Source organism: Cebidichthys violaceus, unplaced genomic scaffold, assembly GCF_023349555.1.
Source record: "Cebidichthys violaceus isolate CVI_PGR_0920_01 unplaced genomic scaffold, fCebVio1.0.p SCAF_21, whole genome shotgun sequence".
NCBI lineage: Eukaryota > Metazoa > Chordata > Actinopteri > Perciformes > Stichaeidae > Cebidichthys > Cebidichthys violaceus.
In genome coordinates, this window is record NW_027176384.1 from 2936174 (window position 1) to 2949685 (window position 13512).

Consider the following 13512-nt stretch of genomic DNA (forward strand, 5'->3'; position numbering starts at 1 on the left):
GGATATGATACAATATGTCATACAGTGATTTTATATCCGGGAAAAAATATATTGTTGGAAGCAACACTGACTACTACTAGCTTTTACACAAGTGGTTAAAATACATGAGCGTGAAGACCATGGTTAATACACATTTATGAACTTTTACAAGTGGCGCGTGAAGGGATAGTGGTTGTTCCTCGCGTATCTCTTTATATTTCTAGTACCAGCTTAGTTACTAACTTATCTAGCAAAACCATTAAGCTAACTACCCGCTAACGTTACCAATGCTCTATGAGACTGTTGTTTTCACCACCGTGAAGCTTCCATCACTGACAGTTACACTCGTTAGGGATGAACTGGGTCGGGGGTTCACGGTAAGAGAGTAGAGGTGTTTAGTTAATGTCGTTAGTTGACGTGCTAATGTTAACGTTAGCTAAACTATTTAACGTTAACGTTGTAACGACCTGTCATTGCAGGAACCGGTTCGCGGTGAAGAATGTTGCGAATAAACAGAGGGTGCGACAGCTAAATAAAATGTCCATAACTTTAAAACACACAATATATAAATTACTACTATACTTCTAGCTAACTGTTCTGGTGTTGCTATTTTTTTCGCCTAGGACTTCTTTGAAAAGAGAAAAATGCAACAAAAGTTGAAAAAGTTGGGAATGGCTCTGCCAGCATTCCCTCGAGGAACGAGCGACGGTAATATGGACCGGGTGACTTTGTTCATCAACAACCGGATCGCTGCTAAGAAAGAAATTAAAGGTGAGAAGTACAAACTAGACTTTTACATTATTAGTCAACAGTTATGATTACCAAACATCAAACTAAAGAATCAGTTCAGGAGCATAATGAATGGTACCCCCCCCCCCCCTTCCCTTATACTGTCTTTATGACAAACAAATAAAATGTCTGAAAGCTGGTCAACATTATGTCTCAGACTCAAAATGTACATGAAAATAAAGTATAATCCAAATATGAATTCCCTGTGTCTTATCTTTGATTACAAATTATTTCAGTCAACAATGTTTTTACAGATCCTCCAAAAGTGGCGGTTCTTGGCAGCTGTAAAGAAAGATCTAAGCATAAGAGAAGTGAGCCCCTGGTGCTCCCAATGAGCCCCTGCTCTCCATCACAGCTGAGTCTTGTTGAGGGCCAGCCTCAGTTCAGGTAGAGCTGGAGTAGGGTTTGTATTGTCACATCTGATTTTGTCAGCATCACCCAAAAAAATCATCAAATACAATTTCCAAACTGCATGAGTGGTAGATACTGACTTCAAAAACCATGTAAAGCCAGTATCGATATGTAATAGCTTTGTTTTTATATCGTCTTTTTTTCTTTTCTTTTCTTCTTCACTGTCAGAACTGTCCCTGACTCACAGTGCATGGAAGTGGAGGGAAGCAGCCACACACATGTGAGTGTGTTGAGTCAGTCTTTTAACGCCACCAGGTGGTAGAGTTTGTAACTGCCGTGAAAAACCAACACTGAATTGAAGAGAATACAAATCTGCTGGTCAGTTAGGAAAATTTCAACCTTGTTGTCCCATCACCATGAGTTGTTGCATGGAGCATCTAACCATAAATGTTCATTCATCCTGATGGAGGAATATATTAGAGTACTTCTGAAGGGGGCCGTGTGCAGCTCTACATGTTAATTCTGTTTCATTCACAGCTCTCCAACTGCAACGACGGGAGCTTTTGTAAGTTTCTTAAGCATCTCCAACTAAACAACCCATTTATTGTGTATGTGCCGGAGAAAAGACAATGAGTTGAATAGATGTGGTTGTTTTTTTTCTTCTTCTCACTCCCGCAGCATGTCTCGAACACGGCGACGGCCCCATGAATGGCTGTGAATACTCGCCAAGCTACTCCAGTAGCGGAGGTTACCTCAGTTCAGACTCAAATGACGTGAGTTAAGCTACACTTAGAGGTTTGGTCCACAGGGACTGCAGAAAACAGCAGAAAGTTAAAGTCACAGAACAGTTTAGTTTAAATCTTGCAATTGTTTTTGTGACTAGCAGACAGTCTTCTCAGTCATTTCTGAACACTGCTTTGTGTTTCCCTTTTCTAACTCTATTTTAGGATGAAGAATGCTGTCAGCCACATCTTCAGGCTGCCTCCTCACCTAAGGACCAGGCCTTTTGTGCCGATAGCCTCCAATCATACATGGGCTCACAGGGGAATCCCAAACAAAGGCACAGCAAACCCAGGCCTCTCACCCCGCTCCTGAATCCCACAAGGAACACCGGAGATGATCAGGAAGTTATGGAGAACGCCATGTTCCAAGTTAAAGCCTTCGGAGGTAACAGCCAACAGACGGGAAGTCACACTCCTCTGGCTCAGACTCGGAGGTCAGAGCTGTGCGCCTGCAAGAAAACATCCAACGACACCCGAGACGCGGGAACCCAAACTGCCGACAACCTTGAGACGCGCAACGCCTCGACTCAGTGCACCGTTGTTGAAGAAGCAGCTGCATTCAACTCCTGCCTGCCACCTGTTGACGTGTCAGTGCAGCATCCGGCCACAGGGAGGCAAACTGATACCGCTGCAGAGCCGAGTGCTGCACACCTTCATCAGACCGGTGGAGGAGAGGAGAGAAGCACAAGAAGCAGTCCGGTTCCCTGTCAGGCAGCAGCTTTACAAACAAAGGCACCGACGGCAGAGCGATCCTGCAGAGACACACAAACCTCTTTATAGATGCTCTGAGCATGGCCGACGGCAGAGGTACAACAGGATAGGGACAGCCGGTGTCACTTCATGTGTGAATTGAGAAACTAAAGATTCATATTTACATACAAGTTCCTCTGACAAATACAGAAAGGAAGCGGGGTAGTTCTTTGACCGCATGTTGTGTTGTTTCTGATTCAGGAAAGGAGAGTAGAGAGGGCAGTGATTCAGGAAATAGCTGACATCTTGCTCCTGCTCAAACAGAGGAAGGAAGTAACCAAGTGAATGGAGGAAATAAGAAGGAACTTTTTCATGCCTGTTCGGTGCATGTCGTTTTGTTTATATTTAATAGTTTGTTTTAAGCATATAAACCACATGAAATATTCAAAGTGTTTGTTCAAAGTGATATCAAAGAGACCCAGTGAAATAAAGCCCCAAAGCGTGACTCTGATTCATAAGTTTATTTCTTTCTCCATATACATATTCAAGTGATAAGATTTCATGAAGATATCCACTTTTTTTTTTAATATATATATATATATATAGAATATAAACTCTAGTAAAACATATACTTGAACGATAATCAAATATACTATACAGCACTTGTTTTTTACTGGTATTTTTGTAGTTCTTCGTAAACTGTAGAAACACACAGAAGTCGGTTCACATAGAAAAAGAAATTGCAACCATATCACCAGAAGTACACATTGAATGTCCCCGAAACCGCGGCAGAGGACAGTGTTAACACAGCTGGATGTCAACAGCTGAAACAGGCTAAATATTTTGGTCAACACAAGTATAATCACACAATCTGTGTTACGGAGCTTCATCTGTGTGTGAGTGTTTTTATTACCTGTAATAATACTTTCAGTACAAAACTAGTTTGCGTGGTTTAAAGACTCGGTCAAATGAATATCTAACATGAAACAAGACCTTCACATTTGAAATTATACTCAGCTACTTTTCTCCAACAACTTTGACAGGTCACGGAAAAAATGTCATTGCATTGTGCCACGGCATTTGATGAACAGCTTCTTATTTGAAAAGTTTATTAAAAAGAGGTATTGTATCTTATTAATTCATGATGGATTCAGACCTATGTGTCAAAAAAAAATAAAAAATTATGGAACTTCACCCGTTCACTGGACACAGTAACAGCGCAGCCTCTTAATGCACGATTTACCTGTTTTTAATTTAATACACAAAGTTACTCCGTAGTCTACTTCCAAACAGTTTTTCTTTTTTTGCTACACAGAAACCTATGTGTATTCGACTAACGAGGTGTAACCACACAATTTTTTTACAAAACAACATTGGCAAACTACACTAAAGCCAACTCGTCGACGTTTGACACGAGAACCACGTAAATGATATGCTCTGCTATTTGTACATAAGGCTATGGAGGAAGACAAAAATACATGAAATTATAGTAAAAAAAACCAACAACTTTCAGCACAAGTGAAATGCAAATATGTACATGTAAAAAAAAAATAACAAATCTGTGTAGATCTAATTATCATAACATGATGTAATACATCCACTTCAGGGATTTGGACTGAAAAACAGCCATTAAGGACCTTCACAATACACAGGCACTAATATTATCATGTCTAGGATAGAAAGACATGCTGAGAATACAAGTCAGGTCTCGATATAAAACCAGTGTACCGCGCTCTTTGCTGGACGTTACATGTTTATAACATGGGGCTGTAGTGTAGGTTTTGGCTTAGTGACATGAGATGGTACTCTCCACAGAATTGCAAGACCAAAACGGAGACAACGCTGAAGCAATACTTTGTCGCAAAATAATATTTTAATAAATAAATAGAAACTTTCAGTGCTACTAGATTGAAGAGTGGTTTTGTTTAGGCACCAACTGACAATACCAGTTTTCTGAAGTTAGGACAATATACTGTACATCTCTGGTGTTTGCTTTTCATAAAAATATACCACAAATGATGGGGAACATTAGTGCGCTACGCTACAAGCTTCAGCAACATGTAACTGAGATGTGTTTCATATAGAAAGGCAGAATGGTACTATGGATCGACAACAAAAAGTTTTGTGGGTTCAAGACGACATTTACCGTTTTAAATGGAGCTCTCGATGGAAACGTGTCCTGACCTAATGGTGGAGGATGGCCGAGTTTGACTTTTTATACCGTACGTACAACATCGTATATAAAAATCATAAATTATAGTCAACAATTGTACAAAATATTAGGAACATCTTACTGACACTGAGCTGCAGCCTCTTTTGTAAAGTACATCCTCATCGGTGGACTTCGTGAGAGAGGAATGTCCCTTGTATTTTTCAACAGTTCAACAGTCATGTTTCCTGTCTGTGATGTGTGGAAAAGGCAACGTTTAAGCCTTTTGTAATTTAGACATTGTGTAGTGCATGGTTGAATATTCAGCTGTGGACTAAAGCAGGTTTGACTCCAGACTCAGTTAATTTCAGAGAATAGGCCGACGTGTCATTGACTTGTCAATCGATTTGACTGAATTGGAAGTGAACACACTCGCATCCTGCTTCAAGCAAAAGGCCTTTGAAACTGTGATTCCTAACCACCAGTGACTCCTCAGCTCACACATAAAAAAAAGTAACATTTTGACATTACACTCTGCATGTTTTCGAAACTAACGAAAACCCTCGGCCTCCCCCTAGTCCACGTCGGATGCGTCGTTGTCCGATAGATGGTAGTTTGAACCTTTGACTCGGATGTATTCCACCTGCCTTCCCTCGTCCGAATCCGAGGCGCCGCAGGAGCAGAGCTGGTTTTCGAACAGCGCTTCGATCTCCTCCAGGCGGCGGCCTTTGGTCTCCGGCAGGCAGCCGTAGATGAAGAAGAAGCCCAGCAAAGCCAGGCTGGAGTAGAGGAAGAAAGCTCCTGGGAAGGCGAAATGAAAAGAACACACCGTTACCGAAAGACAGCCGCCCACAAAACACAAGAAACACGCTGGCGCTGCTTTCCAGAGATTTCTTTTTAGAACATACGTTCGTTTTCATTCATCTGCAGAAAGAGAAACACTGGTGGTGATCCGAAGGGCAGATGATTTGTTGGATGTTGACTGCCCACAAACCTCAGAGGAAATGTGTGTTTCTGTGCTGACGAATGAAAGTGTTTTACCAGGTTGAATTATTACTTTCAGCTTCCTGGTCACCATACAATGACTTTAAAGTAGAGGGAACAATCTCCCGTCACAATGGCATCACTGCAAAGAGACATGTATAAACAAGTGTTCATACAGAGACACAGTGACAGAGGGTTTAATGAGATTTCCTGACCGCTGTGATCTCTATTTTCTCCTTGTCAAAGCAGAATGGCATTTCAATAGTCCATTATGCTAAATACCGTTGCCATTTCTATTGCAAAGTCATTGTAATTTTTTTTACATTAACACCGTTTTTTTCCGTTCTCTGCGAACAATTCCTATAAACCGGAACTCAGATCGATCATTAACCCGCTGCATCTCAGGAAGCCTCCGCAACCGCCCCCTGATGGATTGATCGCCAGCACCACGAAAAAGGTCACTTCCTTCCTGTCTGAGGAGAAACCTGCTGTTGAGCCACCCTGATGAGGAGGTATGGATGAAGAAAATCAATCGGACATTACCGCCTTGCTGGTTTTGACATATGGAGAGGATGTATGTTGCACTAGATCTGCTGAGAGGTTTGCATATACGACAGAGCTAGATGACGACTGACAGCATTGACTTCTGGTGGTAATTGTTCCTGACAGGACCGTTAAGTGATTGGAATTACATGAACTCAGTTTGAGTGGATTTATAAATGACAAAATCAAGTTCCCCTACTTTATCTACTTCTGTTTTTATCCACTAAAAAAAAAAAAAAGAAAGAAAAGAATAAAAGCTCTAATTGGTTCAAAGCGCCTGCAGCACAGACACTAACCATAGTAGGTGAAGTACTGAGCCAGGTGCAGGAAGGTGAGCGACACCAGGATGTTGAAGGTCCAGTTGACTCCGGCTGCGCAGGCGTTGCCCGTGCTCCTCGCCCACAGAGGGTAGATCTCCGAGTTGATGGTCCACGGCATTGGGCCCATCCCTGAGAGAGATTACGAGAGAATGGAGACACGTTTAAAAACTGGAGGCTCAGTGGTAGAGGTAGAGTATGTCATGTAGAAGAGCCTCTTACTGGACCTTATGGTGAGAGTGTTGCTTACGGGGAGATGAGAGAAGCTCCCATCTCAACCTGCATATCGCTGCTCAATATTTGATTTTAAATTGAACATAGCAATGTGAATTTATTGTGATTTTAGTGACACTGGAATGACAGGTGTACCTGGAGCGAAAGCAGCCAGGTAGAGGACCAGACCCAGTAAGACCAGCCAGGAGTAGGAGGTGGGACAGTAGTTGTAGGCCCAGTAGGTCTGATCTCTCATCAGGCTGGAGTTGAAGCATCTGGAAGAAGCAGGCACACTCATTGGCTTATGCTTATCACTCGTGACATTGGACATCAATTCAAGGTATCATTTCGTATTGAACCAAAACTCTAAAAATGCACATTCAGACCATGCGTCACCAAAACCTTCTTCTGCCACATCCTGAACACGGCTGCCTGAGACTCACCTGCCCCACGCTGCTCGCTCGGTCGAGGCCTTATTGACTGGCACACAGGAGGAGGCGAGGAGCGCCGAGGCGTTCTCACGGTAACAGAAGCCACACCCGGGGTCCAGCATGCAAGGCTCGCACAGCCTGCAGGCCCAAACGGCAGACACATTAGCCGTAATGTCCCTGAACACAATCGATCGCACCGCGAAGGTGGCTCTTCCAAGTCACACATTCCTTCGCTTCTAACAAACATATTTAAAAGTATAGTACTGAGCTGCACTCCAACTCTAAATGTACACGTATCCGCCCGTGCTCCTTCACTGCTGTAACGGAAAGCAGCATTCCGCCCCCTCTAATTGAGACTTGCCTCATTACCCAAATTAAATTAATGTACAGACCGTTCCCCACATGCAGGAAGTGATAAATCAAAATTAAGAGCACAATACAAATGGTGTTGGATTAACCGTCATTAAATCTCTATCCCTCTATTATATCTTTGTCTTGTGCCATAGTCGGTTATGCGATGAGCAGTCCACGTGTGGGAGCCTTGTTTATTCACAAGGGCACGTCGCAGCTCCGTTTGTTGTTGTTGTTGTGATCCTGATGGAAGTGCATGAAATGTGTGTCTTGTTTCGTAGGTCTATTTTTTGCAGGCTGCCGCCTCCCTGTGTGTGCAGGGCACCTTGCTTGGATTTCACACTGAGGTCAGCTGGATGAAAATAAAACCGTGTATTAGTACCGGAGGGAAGCAGAGGTAAATAGTGAGGGAAGGTGCGGAGAGACGTGCATGATGCCGTAAATTATATTGTTCTTTGTTTATTTAAATATCATAAATAATGTTATTATGTGTTCGCAAAGTTTTGGAGTTTTCGCTGTGATAATAACAAAAAGGGTGCAAAACCTGTAATAAAATCTGTTTAACTTCGGAGACCTGACTAATTTCCTTTTCCAAAAACAAAATCAGTAGAGTAAAATTGAAAGGAACAGAATAGAAAGTGTTTATCTATACTAATTTAAACCACTTTCTGTGGAGGCTGGCCCTAGATGCTTCTATAGCAGAGTTTAGGGTAACATTAGCAGCTTCTCTTTATACGATTTTGCAACGTTTAAACCCCATCACACTTAAATAATTCTAGGACTAATTAGCTATACAATACAAAAACATTGTCACTTATCCACTCCCATGTCTTCTAGCATTGCATCATGTATGCATCCGTCAACTGCAGGGTCAATTATTAAATCTAAAAAAAGGTAACAAAATCAAAGAGATTGTGTCTTTCCCCAGGCAAGTAACCTGTAGTCAAACCCCGCTGGAGGCTCCTTAAGAACACACTCTCTAAATGAGACGTCCCGCCCACAAAGAGTGTGAGAGGCCTGCGGTGGCTCTGGTGCTCTGGTCAGCTCGTATCGGAGTAAAGTGGACTCAATGAAGCCACTACAGCGCGGTAAAAGCACTCATCTCTTCAAATTACCTCCGTGTTCGTGTGTGTGGGTGCCGGACAGCGAGTCCATTAGGCGTTGTTTGTTGTTATGATGAAAGAACGTCGTTACACATGAGCCTCGTCTTGTGTGAGTGAGATTAAATTGGGACACAAAAGGCATCTGATCTCTGGCAAAACAAAAAACGAAACACACAGTCTGTCTGAGAGTGTGTGTTTGCCCTTTGTGGCGACAATGAAGTGAACTGCAGCTGATTCAGTCCAAAGGATTGGAGGCTTATTGAGGCGCAAGGACATGAACAATATTAACTCAGCATCTTTGCAAGGTCGTCACAATGACGACCCATTGTTTTATCCTGTTATTAATAAATCAGACAGAGGAAACGCAGAATTAACGTTGGCTCTTAAATAATATATGATCTTCCTGGTGGGTGAAAGCATATACGTATATGCTGGCATTCATTTCCACCTCGGCATCTGTATTAAAGTATGTGTGAAAATTTGCAATATCTTCGCCACAAACATCCTTTCAGATGTAGAGTGTGCTCTCCTGGATTTGATATTCTGACACAGCAAAGTGTTGAGTGCTTTTACAAAGAGCAGACGTGCTCTTGGGTGAATGGGGGTCTTGCCATAGCTCTCTGCTTTCTTCTATACTTGTACATAATGTAACACAATGATAAACCCCAGTAAAGAGCTGCTGGAGAGGGGAATAAAACAGCAAATTGCTAATTCAGACACTAATTTTGCAGTGGGATTAATCAGTCAAGTCCTGAGTAGATTTAAAAGATTATATTTAAATTGTAACTATAGTGTTTTATTATTTTAGCTCATGGTTTATAATAAAGGGAGATGATGATTATTGCTTCATAGCGGAGAAGCCAGCAGTCAATTGTAGCTAAATGAATGCTACTTGAAACCAAACTGAACTCTACGAGTAAGCACTTACTGGTATTTGGAGCAGGTAGAGTTGGCCATAGAAGGGACCAATGGGTGGAAGGTGACAGGAGGACTGTGGTGGGCCGTCATCAGGAAACCGATGGCGAGCAGACTCAAACTCAAACATGTCCCTGTCCAGAGAATTATACCACATAACGTGCAAGAAAATGAGCTTTGGGGGTTTTCAGATGTCACTACCCGACGGGGACACTTTGAAGGACTTACCTACGATACTGCCCAAGGTGAGCTTCCTGCGCCCCACTCTCTCCACCAGCCACACTCCCAGCAGGGTGAACAGGAAGTTGGTGAGGGTGGCGAGCCCAGCCAGCCAGATCGCCAGCCTGTCGTCCCGCACTCCCGACATCTGCAGGATGGTGGCGCTGTAGTACCTGTGGGACACAAAGACAAAGTTAAAACAGGGATTTGTCGTCTAATATACCAGATAAACAGCCAAAATACTAGCAAAATAAAAGGATCATTGTGGTTTATTACAACATGGTGATTAAAACCATAAACTCATGTTTACAGTGTTTACTAAAGGTAATAAATCTGCATTACTTCTTCCGTATCCGTCCATATTACATACAGTAATAATACACAGTCAACAAACCAACCACAATCTCTCATCTTGAGAGCCAAACACTCATCCACCAATCACAGCCTCTCTACTTGAGTACCAGCCACTCATGTAGAAACAGTTAGCGATCGGCTATAAATAGTCTGTCACCAGTCACTTTCAATGGCTCCCCCCCACCTTCCCCCTCTCATCCTCTCCCCTGGTCTCATACAGTATAATTATACTTGCAACTCTGGCACCATGTTGCTCCACGTAGGCAGATTACCTCCAATCATCATCAACAAGGCTCTAAAACAGACCGTGGTCAACAGCTGCATGGGGGTCCGCATCCAACTTCAATTATGATATTGTGTAACTGAGATGGAGGGCCAAAAACATGACGGCTGCACACACACACACACACACACACACACACACACACACACACACACACACACACACACAAGAAATTAGTTGATTTTTGGAGCAGCAGCGGAAGTAAAAGCACTATTTCTGTTCTCAGCAGTGCAGCCTGCTGTTTTCCATCTCCAGCCCTGCATCTTAGTGATTACAGCGCACACACACACACACACACACACACACACACACACACACACACACACACACACACACACACACACCTTAAAATACTGTGAGTAAAAGCCTACAAAAACATTTTTTTCTGACCACTGCACCAAGAACTTCTTGTGTTAAAAGCATCTCAGATAGGACTTTAAATGCCCCCCAACAGACACTCAAGGGGTGCCTGTCTAATTCCTGATAACTGTGTATATTCATCCTGTGCACCCTGCTATACTCCAGGTCCTCCTGAGAAAAATGTTAAATTGTTTGCTATTAGCAGGACAAAAGACAGCCTTGAAAAATATTCATGCAGTGTCCGTTCTGATTCCTTGTGTCTCCTCGCAGACCTGCGGAGAGCATCAGGTTTTGCTTACGAGCGTTTGCCTCATTTTTTTTGCTTTTGTTTTGTTGCTCGTCATCGCACAGCGTCGAGGGAGAAACGTCGGAGGCAAACTGATAATTTGGTACAAGAGATCAATGCATAAAGAAGTGCTGCTGCTCAGTAGTTTCATGGAAATTCCCCCCTGGATGAGAATGCATCATTTGAATGGGTACACACAGAACATTGTGCTAAAGACAGCGCTCTGTATTTATTTTGGCATGTCGTTAAAATTCTCCAAGATGGCACATTGTTCATTTCTGGGAGTCAGTTTTGTTTGTATTTTCCTTGCTAAATAATTTGCACTTTAATGACTTATTTATTTGGAATGTGACTGACAGTGAAGTGTGTTTTATGTTGGAAATGCAGCTGTTGTTTGGGGGTATTTTTCTCCATGATATTGATAACATTCTTGATCTTTATGATTGTTTTGTTTTTTGCAGTGCTGCAAGCGTTAAATGGGACAGATTCAAAATGTCATCCTTGATAGAAAGCGACACCTCTCAGTCTGAAACACCCACTACTCGCAAAGTGACAAGAAACCCTCCGAGGCAGTCAAAACAGGACCTGAATGAAAAATACCTCTGAGGCTGTCTGATATAATGTCCAAAAATATATATATTCTTAGTCTTCATTTTTGATCTTTGAAGACTCAGAGTAGACTTCAATAAAAGAATAATAAATAAAAAAATTCATAACTACTGAGAGTGCGAGAAAATGTAAGGTTATTAAACAGTAACAATTGATGGAAACTGGCTTTAATAAGAAGGAGTCTGAGAGGGGTCAGAGGTGAGTCAGGATTGGATTTGGTCCAATTACCTGGACCTCGTGAGGCTGCAGTGATTTCATAAACTGCACTGTGTGAAGGAAAATGAAGAAAATTATAAAATTATGCAGCAACTCTGTGGCTTTAAATTCTGAGTTTAAACTAAAGAGAACAACCCATATTATTTAGGAAATGGTCCAACACTATAAATCCATCAAGATCCAGGTCGGTTTCATTCTGAAAAAAAAAGAAAAAAAAGAAAAAAAAAGAAAAAGATTTCACCAAATCATTACCGTTAAAGCATGTTAAATAGTGTTAGTGAGTTCAGTTGAGGCTGTATTTGGTTGGATTGAAAATCTGGGGGTAAAATGCACTATAGGGCCTGGTCACACTGGGTCTTGGATGGATGGATAGATGGATGGATAGATGGATAGATGGATAGATAGATAGATATACAGTGCTGTGAAAAAGTATTTGCCCCCTTCCTGGTTTCTTATTGTTTTGCATATTTGTCACACTTAAATGTGTCAGATCATCAAACTAATTTTGATATTAGACAAAGATAACCCGAGTAAAGACAAAATGCAGTTTTTAGATGATGATTTAATTTATTAAGGGAGAAAAGCTATCCAAACCTACTTGGCCCTATGTGAAAAAATAATTGCCCCTAAACCTGATAACTGGTTTTGTCACCCTTGGCAGCAACAATTGCAATCCAGCGTTTGCGATAACTGGCAATGAGTCTTTCACGTCCCTGTGGAAGAATTTTGGCCCACTGTTATTTGCAGAATTGTTTTAATTCAGCCACATTGGATGGTTTTTGAGCATAAACAGCTTGTTTAAGGTCAGGCCACAGCATCTCAATCAGATTTAAGTCCAGACTTTGACTAGGCCACTCCAGAACCTTCATTTTGCTTTTTTTGAGCCATTCAGAGGTGGATTTGCTGGTGTGTTTCGGATCATTGTCCTGCTGCATAACCAAAGTGCGCTTGAGCTTGAGGTCACGAACTGATGGCTCGACATTCTCTTTCAGGATGTTCTGGTAGAGAGCAGAATTCATGGTTCCATAAATTATGGCAAGTCGTCCAGGTCCTGAAGCTGCAAAGCAGCCCCAGACCATCACACTACCACCACCATGTGTGACTGTTGGTATGATGTTGTTTTTATGAAATGCTGTGTCAGTTTTACGCCAGACGTAACGGGACGCACACCTTCCAAAAAGTTCAACTTTTGTCTCGTCAGTCCACAGAATGTTTGCCCAAAAGTCTCGGGGATCATCAAGATGTTTTTTGGCAAATGTGAGACGAGCCTTTGTGTTCTTTTTGCTCAACAGTGGCTTTCGCCTTGGAACTCTCCCATGATGCTATTTGTGCCCAGTCTGTTTCTTATTGTTGAATCATGAACACTGACCTTAACTGAGGAGACTGAGGCCTGCAGCTCTTTAGATGTTGTTCTGGGGTCTTTCCAGACTGATGCATGTCAATTACTTTGTTTCTCATCTGTTCTTGAATTTCTTTAGATGGAGGCATGATGTGTTGCTTTTTGAGATCTTTCAGCCGACTTCACTTTGTCAGACAGGTTTATTTAAGTGATTTCTTGATTCAACAGGTCTGGCAGTAATCAGGCCTG

At 42.1% G+C, this 13512-nt stretch overlaps 2 protein-coding genes across 4 annotated transcripts in view; one reads left to right on the forward strand and one right to left on the reverse strand.

The window, feature by feature from the left end:
• Nucleotides 1–51: 51 nt before the first annotated feature.
• Nucleotides 52–3073, forward strand: LOC137877177 (uncharacterized). Of its 3 annotated transcripts, XM_068716909.1 has the most exons (8): nt 52–356; nt 459–498; nt 603–750; nt 1005–1155; nt 1348–1399; nt 1657–1684; nt 1798–1892; nt 2067–3073. In XM_068716909.1, the coding sequence occupies exons 1-8, from the start codon at nt 334–336 to the stop codon at nt 2679–2681; spliced, it is 1152 nt and encodes a 383-aa protein (XP_068573010.1). In that variant the 5' UTR covers nt 52–333; the 3' UTR covers nt 2682–3073. The 3 variants fall into 3 exon arrangements, with proteins under 3 accessions (XP_068573010.1, XP_068573008.1, XP_068573009.1); XM_068716907.1 differs by having other exon boundaries at nt 52–498; XM_068716908.1 differs by having other exon boundaries at nt 52–498; nt 1023–1155.
• Nucleotides 3074–3097: 24 nt separating this feature from the next.
• LOC137877178 (proton myo-inositol cotransporter) overlaps nt 3098–13512 on the reverse strand; it is a 55911-nt gene continuing 45496 nt past the window's right edge. Inside the window, exons 5-10 of the mRNA XM_068716910.1 lie at nt 9826–9989; nt 9611–9731; nt 7241–7366; nt 6954–7072; nt 6564–6716; nt 3098–5541 (exon numbers count right to left, since the gene is read on the reverse strand). Coding sequence (XP_068573011.1) covers nt 5315–5541; nt 6564–6716; nt 6954–7072; nt 7241–7366; nt 9611–9731; nt 9826–9989 — 910 coding nt within the window. The 3' untranslated portion in view covers nt 3098–5314. The remainder of the gene's footprint in view (nt 5542–6563; nt 6717–6953; nt 7073–7240; nt 7367–9610; nt 9732–9825; nt 9990–13512) is intronic.